At 38.3% G+C, this 9,349-nt stretch overlaps 1 protein-coding gene across 2 annotated transcripts; it reads left to right on the top strand.

The window, feature by feature from the left end:
- Positions 1 to 1,521: 1,521 nt before the first annotated feature.
- Positions 1,522 to 9,223, top strand: LOC135107954 (tRNA (guanine(10)-N2)-methyltransferase homolog). Of its 2 annotated transcripts, XM_064018420.1 has the most exons (11): positions 1,522 to 1,746; positions 2,307 to 2,372; positions 2,706 to 2,794; positions 3,544 to 3,700; positions 4,408 to 4,524; positions 4,874 to 5,048; positions 5,777 to 5,880; positions 6,169 to 6,310; positions 7,029 to 7,239; positions 8,041 to 8,167; positions 8,723 to 9,223. In XM_064018420.1, the coding sequence occupies exons 1-11, from the start codon at positions 1,663 to 1,665 to the stop codon at positions 9,011 to 9,013; spliced, it is 1,563 nt and encodes a 520-aa protein (XP_063874490.1). In that variant the 5' UTR covers positions 1,522 to 1,662; the 3' UTR covers positions 9,014 to 9,223. The 2 variants fall into 2 exon arrangements, with proteins under 2 accessions (XP_063874490.1, XP_063874500.1); XM_064018430.1 differs by lacking the exons at positions 1,522 to 1,746; positions 2,307 to 2,372 and having other exon boundaries at positions 2,719 to 2,858.
- Positions 9,224 to 9,349: the final 126 nt, after the last annotated feature.

Genomic DNA, 9,349 nt, shown 5'->3' with positions numbered 1-9,349 from the left:
TTCATCATCTTGCCCATTTAAAGTTAATCTCGATATTATCAGCAAGTTTCCAATGGCTGGCCAGGCAAGGCGACGCTGAGGGAGACTAGCCCTGTGAGGAGGCACTTTTGGCCTTGATAGTCACCTCATTATTGAAAATTATCATGATACCGCCGAGCTGTCCTCTTCTTTAGAATTATAGACGCAGTTTTCATTGTAAATGAGTAACTTTCTGATAAGTGAATCGAAGAGCAGGTAGCAAGCAACGGACATTATTAGAAGCTCGGAGAGCGATGTTGAGAGGAAGCTTTGCTTATGGCATACAGCAACCTTAAATCTCAGAGCAATGCATTCCTCCTATCTTAAATTATCTTTGAGATTTTCTTCATAAACATATAAGTAGTTTTATTGGTAAGAATTAATCAAGGAGCAGACACCAAATAGAGAGAGGAGCATGAGGCAAAGGCCTAGTGTTGCGACAAGGCTCACTTGGCGCACAGTAGCCTTGATCTGAGAGGGATGCAGTCCTTTTATTTGGAATTTTCGGCGAGGTTTTCAATAAAAATAACGGAGTTACTGGGGCTATGGAAATAGCTTTAGACTACTTATTTCGGGACAGACCTTATTTCTGGGTAAAACATGTCTTAAAAATCATGACCAACGCAGTAAAGGAATCAGCAGTGTTAATGATGAATTAATCTAAATATACTCTAACTTAGCCCTCAAGGAAACGCCAGTGTTATTTCAATATTATTAGAATAGCTTTCTAGTAAGGATGAAAAGAGAATCAGGCAGCCATCAGGGGAGATTCAGGCAGAATGGTGCTGTGATGGGTCTTTCTGGTTGCGGCGCCTCCACCTGGACTCAATCATGGCAACCACAGCCGGGAAGGAATTAGTGGAACTCGTTGGAAAGACTGGAAGAAATCCTTAGGTTTATCGGCTACATAGTAAATGGTAGTACAATAGATAGGCACCTCGGGAGACAAATTCATGGTTGGATCTAGATTTCAGAAATGCCGTGTGTATGTTTAATAGCAGACTTCCACTCTGCTATAGTCTCATTACAGGTCCAGCCAGAGATGTTACTCAGGTGGCGAGACGTCCCCACCACTACAATACCAATATCAGATCATTAATCCACAAGCCATTTCGCTTATGTACTATTTCATTCACTCTACCGTACTCCCATCCTCCTCTTTCACCCTTCTTCCACTCCCTTGTCCCATTACGAGCTCCTTTCTCTACTTAAAACGTCCCTTCCTCCCCCTGTTCCTTTCCTCTCCTTTCCTCTTTCGTTTTGTCTCAAGACTTAAACCTCCCCGTCACTTACCCTCCCCATATAAGTCAAATGAAGGAGGTACAGAGTAGAAAAATCACAAGAAGGAAAAGAACCATAACCTGAGGAAATATAAAGAAATAATAAATCTGATTCTATTATAGATAAAAATAAATAAATAAATAAATAAGGAAAAACGTAGAACAGTGAAGATTAAGGGAAAACAGGCGCTGCTGACAAAGATGAAATTTCGACAACATCAAGATCATCGGCATCATCAGGAGAATGCAAACAAACACGCGCCGCATGAGCCACAGCTGATCCTGACTTGAAAAGACTTTCGTGTAATGCTCTCGTGGTGGTGACAGACTTCCCCTTTGGTCTTGTGTAAGAATTATTGACAAGATGACGGCGCCGGGTCCTCTGAGGCAATCTGCAAAGAGATACTTGCTGTGGTGTGCTAACGAACACATTGAGTTTAGAATTCCCGTGGGTATTGTATTTATTCGTTTAATTTTACTGCAGTCCTTTAACTTATTTAAATTAAGTATGGAGTGACAGGTGTAACTTGTGGGGTATGCTGAAAACCGAAAACTCGGTGGCAGCTTCAAAGCTTTATCCACCCCATTGCCAACTTACATGTCTGACAGAAGCAAAATACCTCAAATAGTAGGTTTACAGGGGTTTTGCACAGACACACATCTATTAGAAGGAAAGCACTGTTGCTGTATCTCAGGTTTAATCTTTCTGTTGGCTCATTGATTAATTGATTAAACTGTGTAAAAAATAGATAAATAAATAATAATAATTAGTTTGCACAGTACATGACGGTTCATTCGAAAGAAAAACAAATTTTAGGGGAGGATTATGGAAATAATTTCAGCTTACTAATTTCCAGACACTATTTGTTTCTAGTAGTTAAAATATGGTGCTTTCTCAAATCTTGATTTACACAATGAATCAGCAGTGAAATTTAAGAACTGAATTTAGTCCTTGAATGAAAATGCTAGTGTTATTTCTATAGTATCCAATGTTTTGACTAATTTCAGGAAATCAAGGCAATCTCATCCATGTTCAACATTCCACTTACATGGATAGACAAACCAAAGGAAGATGTAAGTGAATCCCTAAATAATTGCTATGTATTGCTGTGAAAGTTTGATCAGATTAGTAGTTGAAATTGCTGGTGTTATCCTACTCATACAATACAATTAGGTAAGAATGTACTTCAGTTTGTTAAAGCTACTGTTCACACCAGTGGTGGACTTTCATAATAGTGATGATGAACATATTAAGCAAATCATATATTAGGCATTACTTATCAATTTGCACTTTGTCTTATGAAAAGTAAATTATCCTTCCATAGATTACAGGAGACTTTTGCCTTCATTGAATTTATCAGGAATCTGACAGTGAACTTGCTTTGTTTTCCCGTCTCTTCACCACAGCCGTATTTGGTTGTTGAAATGAGGAATGAGGGAGATGCAAGAAGGCTAATGTCTCGCTGCATGCTGGTGCGCTCCTGCTTTGAGCTGTGGTGAGTAGCACGTCCTGAAGTGGGACTCACCCTCATACAGTCGGAGCCCAGAGTATTACAGAATGTAAGTGTGATGGTAGCATTATAGACCATCATCTTATACTTATGCCCTGTGTAGCTTTATACCACACTGAAGTGACTCAGACATGATGTTGCCTTTCTTCATTGTGGTAGCCAAAATGCAGAGGAGGCAGATCCTAATTTCCTTGCTCTGCTTCTTTCATTGCCCTTTCACAATACACAGGAATACAGTGGCAGCTTTCTTTCATTTTGACAGCAGTGTGCAGCCAAGCCATCCTCTCTTCAACAGAGGGAATAATTTTTAATGACGTCTATCTATATACCATACCAGCAACCCTAAACCAAGTGGTCCAGACTAAGCACCATACACTCATTCATACACTTGGCATGTATACACTTTGATAACATTACAGTGTAGCATACCATACTATTTATGACCGAATTACCTGCAGGTAAAATTAGGTAACAGTAAGAGATAAAAATCATAGATGTATAACCTGGTGTATTATGGTTGACTTGATCAGGGCTGCTGTCATAGCTCTGGACATCTTAGTGACCTCACCAGTCAGCCTCCTTACATGAGAAATGTACTATACCACATGATGATTTTTGTGCTGTGGGAGGGAATGAGTGGCACTGACACTGCCATGTATTTTAGTTTGCCTTCCCAGTAGTGGTTTGTGCTCCCATGGATGGCCATGTCATGTAGGTTTTATAAATCTTTGCAGGGGTCAAGGAAACACAGAGGAAGAACTCCACTCCAGCATCAGGTCCTTTCCACTTGACTTGATGAAGCCTCACTTAGCTCCAGAAAAGACCTTCAGAGTTCGTGTAGAATCTTTCAACAAGACTTTAAAAAATGCTGAGAAGCTGAAAAAAATAGAGGTATTATTTTTCTCTTTTCAGGTCTTGTATCAGTAATGTTAGTCAAGGTGATTTGAAGCCTTCTTTTTATCCCTTTCACTGCGATACAAAACAATAAACAGCACCAGAAGTAATGCATGGGATCTACAGGAAAGTAGGGGATGAAAAGAATAGATTTTGCAATTTCTACCCAATTTAAAGATTTGAGCTGGATTTAGAACAAGTAAAGATGTTTCAGAGTGATTAGCAATTGGGAAAAGATGTACCAAATAACAGTCAAAGGGTTAAGTTTTACATTTCTTATGTGGAAGATGTTGCAGCTCAGAGAGGAAAATAAACCATTAAATGAGTACAGGTTTGTGATCAGATCTTTGGTTCTGTCACTCAGAGAACTCTTAAGCAGGATTATATGATATAATTGCATTGCAGAAAAATAAAGGAAATTAGTGGATTCATTACAAGCAATAGTATCTGTTTATTAGGAACCTGTAGAGACAGAGGGAGACTCATATAATTGCTGGTACCTGAACTGGCCCATGGAGTGCCCTTGTTAGCTGCAATATGGAGTAGTCGTGGAGAATAGTTCAGATGTTAGGTCTTGGCATTTTAGAAGAATCAGTTTTTTATTTCAGAATATGGAATCCAGATCATCTTTCCACTTTTTCTTCTTCAAATTTTTGTCTTCTTCTTCTTCCTTGAACTTTAGGCATATAGATTTTTACTTTCAGTCTCTGAGTTACTTACCATTTGAGGGGAAGGTTGACCTGAAGCATGCTACCACTTGCCTTCACCTGGTGGAGTACTATGGCCTGCACCCCAATGAGATACATCGTGGTCCTTACAAGGTCAGTTAGCGATCAAGTTCAAGTAGTGTTTTGATGTTGAAGTGTTTATTCATTCACTGTACACCATTAAATTTGAGTAGATAATATGTGAAACTCTTCAAGAGTACTTTCATTTACTGTACACATAAAATTATGAGTAGATGCTGTATGAAACTGTATTATCATTATCATGACTGCATTTTTCACACCAAGAAAGATTGAAAAAAGTAAGAATTTTTGCCAAATGAAAAACTAAAGTCTCATGAAATGAGATCCCCTTGCTTTGCTGCTACTGTGAAATTTAAGGTTACTTTTTAAGATTCTTTAGGTTTCCTTATATTCTCCTGAACCACATGCAGTACTTTTCCAGCTGTTCTTAGGAAGATGGGTGGTAGACGGCCAGAGGGAGCTGATTAGTAAGTTCTCCTTAAAGAACAGAACCTACATTGGCAGCACTTCAATGGATGCTCAGCTCTCCTTCATCATGGCTAACTTTGCACAGGTCCAGCCAGGAAGCACCATTGTGGACCCCTTTGTTGGTACAGGTAGGAGCTGTATACAGTCATCCCTCATTAATCACTGTTTCAGTTTCCACAGTTTTAATTTTATACAGATTGCTGCCAACCACATAACAGAGGAGGTGATGAGAGCATTCATTGCTTTTGTTTCCTTATTTTTTAGTTAATTGATAAGTAAAATGTTTGCAACCATCTACATGCAGTTTTCTTTACTTAGATAATTCTTTTGTGAGCTGAGGTGTATTATTAAGGAAGGCACTAATTTTCCACAGAATATTGTTATCTATGGGTATGTCTGTTACCTAACACCCATGATAACAAGGGATGACTTTATTTGAATTCATTTCAGAGTGACTGTGATATTGTTTTTAGTAGGTAATACTCAAGCACTTTAGAATTTATTAGTAAAGGTAAGAGCTGTATTAATTTTCTCTGACTTTAATTCAATTCATAATGACTGTGATATTGTTTTTGATAATACTCTAGCACTTTAAAACTTGTTAACAAATGAAAAGAGATACAGTTTATTTGCCATATAATAAGACACAAAGAATCTCAGAGACTTGCCTTGATGCTTGAGATTTACATATGCAATCCACAGTGTTCTTGGGTGAAGAACACAGAAACCTATATAAGGTGACAACAAAAGGTTAGTTGATCTATACAAAGCAGTACCTGAGACAAGGGAGGTTAGTGTTTGAGTTGTGCTGGTGGTGAGCAAAATAAGCAGCTTGGTAATGGGAACAGTTTGACAGGCTCGGTGTTGGTGGCAGCTGCACAGTTTGGTGGACATGCATGGGGCTGGGACATCGACTACCTCACTCTTCATGCTCGCACCAAGCCCACCCGCCATAGCCAGGTAATGCCAGTGTTCATTGTTTCCTTATGTATCAGTAATATTCCTAGAGGCCACAGAGAGATGATTGTATTGAGTGCATTTTGTATTTAGGAGTTGATTCAAATTTTCATCTGATTCTCTTCATGTTGTTTTTAATGTAATGATAGAAACTCGCTAAAACTGTACTTTAGAAAGAATTTTTTTGTATTTGCTCTTGTATATCCTGTGATTTTGATGAGTCTCTCCTACATAAAAGAAAAGTAAAATTTTCACATTCTTCCCCTCACAATGCTGGAAATATTTTGGCAGAAAGAACGGACAGCCGAGGAATCCATCCTGAGTAACTTTGAGCAGTATGGGCTGAAGCACAAGTACCTGGATGTTGTGGTGATGGACAATGCTCGGCCCTTCTGGAGAGAGGTCCCCTATGTTGATGCCATCATTACTGATCGTAAGTCACTCACTGGTTTGTACAGTTGTCTTATCTTAGTGAAATTACTTAATATTGCACATAATGGAGAGGGAAGAAGAGCAAGTTTCCGTTAGTCTTCACTTAAGATATAATTTTGTGACACCCTCGTGTTCCCCTTACAGTTACAGGGATGGATGGTTTGTAAGTGTCTCGCATTAGAGAAAAAGGCACTTAATTTTCATGATGCAGTGCCACTATCATAACAGTTGGGATTAGATGGCCATTATGCAAAAGCATAAATCTTTTACAATCAAAATCAAGATACAATTTGTGGCTGCAACAGCTCCCACAGGCTAAGCTGATCTTTCTAAGGGTTCAGGACATATATTATGTATGTAACCAGTATTTTCCTATTGATTTTTTAGAGTTAGCTCAGGGTAGGGCTCAGTAATTGGAAATATCTTGAACATAAAAGATTTGGAGAATTGACAGGAAGTTGACAAGTGCCCTAATCAGCTGCTATGTTAAAAAAAAGTAAGGAAGCAGGGGCAAGGCTTCTAGATCAGCTTGGCCTGACCTTAGGAATTTTTAGCAGTGGAAATGTTGCACTGTACCTTCTCAGTATCATCTTATTAGAACACCTAGTATGCAGTAAGGGAAACAGATTCCATCATTAAACTTGATTGCTAATTTGCATATCTGAAAACTGTGATGTGAGTTGAGTGAAGTTCTTGGTGATGCTTTTTATACTGTGCAGCTCCTTATGGTATTCGTGAGGCAATGGAGCGTGTTGGGAGCGTGAAGGGACCAAAGAACGCTGAGGACACAATCAAACAGCAGTCATCCTCCCATCACTTCCCATCAAAAATGAACTACAATCTCTCTGATGTTTACTGTGACTTGATCAATTTTGCTGCCCAACACCTTGTAGTTGGTGGGCGGTTAGTTTTTTGGCTGCCTGTGTTTAGGTGAGTGTCACTACTCTTGCTTATTCCTTGTCATTGACCCATAGTCACTGTGATATAGCATAGGAGGATGCATGGATATTATTGTAGTGAGGTAGACAGGTGTTAAGACTTTTCCCTCATCAGAACATCTAATAAAACCATTTAAATTGTGTGCTGCTTGGATTGTCAGGACACTTAAATCTTTCCTCTGTATTTCTGTTTTTCATAACATTCTCTTCCCCACTATGTAAGTGCAAAATGTTATTAACAACATTGAGGCCCTTGAAAATTGCAGTGTATTTACTCATATCTTCAGTGTACTCATTTCTTTCTTTCTTTCTTTCTTTCTAGTTAGTTTCAACAAGTTTGTCAGATGTCTTGAAAAGGAGAAATGCTCATATAAGCCTAACACCTGTCTGGCTTGTTATATTATATTCACATATGGATTGCAAGTTTGGAATTACTTTACAAGGACAGCACATTACTGTAGTATGTCAGTTCAGCTTGTATAGTCATGACCATGAATCAAGTAATGTACTGCACTCACTTTTAATGTGTTTAGCATCTTCCCTCAGTCTTAGATTGCAAGCAGAGGTTTTGAAATTGACAAGATGCAAAATAGAGTAGAAGTGAGTAGAGGTTGGTTACTTGACTTAAGGCAACCATAATATAGTACACTCCCTTTCATTGCATTTAGCATCTTCCCTCAGTCTTAGATTCAAAGCAGAGGACCTGGGATTGAGAGAAGATGCAAAACACAATAGAAGTGAGTACAGAAGATTACTAGACTTTTAGCTACTGTAATGTTTCTTATATTTCAAGGGAGGACTATGATGAGAGCCACATCCCCAGTCATCCCTGCCTAAGAATAGTGTTTAACTGCGAGCAAGTCCTGACAGTGCATGCCAGCAGACGCCTCATCACACTTGTAAAGACAAGACATCCAGAGGTATGTATCTCAGTGAGGACTTATTATTGAAAGGAGATTTATAAAGAAGTGGCTTTACATATTGAGAAATGAGTATGATTGATTTTTAAGAGGTAATTTTGGAATGAAGTTTTATTGGAAAATTGCTTTGTACTCATACTTACCAAATTTAAAATAAGATTTTGTGTGCTTTGTAGCAGATATTTTTTGTACATGTGCAGTTTCTTTATGATGTAATGTTATTTATTCTTGTAAAGCTATGTTCATTCTCTGCAAGCAACACAATGGTTATTTGCAAGCCACCACAGGCCACCACACATTTAGTTTAAGCCATGCTCTCACATTTCTCTGTTTGGCCTTTACTTCCCGCACACAAACATCCCCATAGATATCAAACTTCTTCCTGCTCCTACAACTGATGCTAAGTAATTAACTTTCAAAATTTGTTAGTTTGACCACAAATTCCATCTCATTGGTGTATGACTGAATTTCTTGAAGACTTCAAAAAGAAATATGGGTTTAGAATTATTCATTTTGTTATGCATTGAAAACCATATTATATCTTTTCTTTTCAAGGAAGGAGAAGTTGCCAAGTGTCAAGTCACTGATCTTAATGCCAAGTTCCGAGACAAGTTCTTCCAGACGGCCTCCTTGACCAAAGAAGAGAGAGCCTCCCTTAAGTCCATGTTTCCCCGGGATAAGAGAGGCCAGGGCTTGGCTTACCGCCTCGGGGAACATAAAAACAAGACAAAGGTTATAAAGATGGAGGCAGCATCAGAATGTAATACAGGCAATGTTACTGAAGGTAGAAATCTCGGAACAGCGAGCACTTTAAGAGATGAACAGATAAATGAAAATAATGACTAGTTAGATGGAGTGTTGTAGAAATATTTTTTTTACTGGTGGATACAAGATATTTCCTTTTATTTTGTTTATCTTGTCATGGGGTCTGATCAACTTGTGATAAAGATTTGTGCATTGTTCTGTTGTGTATTCTTACATGGTTGAGTCAGGCTCACTGTGCTCCATTTCTTTTTTTTATACTTTTACTATATTTTCTTTTAAAAATATGAAAAATTTTTGGTATACATGACTTCTTTGAGTAATATATTTCAGTGATTTATTATGTGATTGTCTGCAAACCTTGTATTTTTAAGTCTTGTGTTTAGCAACATAAAAAACATCAGAACCTGTCCCCTCACT

The sequence above is a fragment of the Scylla paramamosain genome, chromosome 2, assembly GCF_035594125.1.
Source record: "Scylla paramamosain isolate STU-SP2022 chromosome 2, ASM3559412v1, whole genome shotgun sequence".
Taxonomy (NCBI): Eukaryota; Metazoa; Arthropoda; class Malacostraca; order Decapoda; family Portunidae; genus Scylla; species Scylla paramamosain.
Note: the sequence above shows the minus strand (reverse complement) of the source record. Positions and strands in the feature narration are given on the sequence as shown.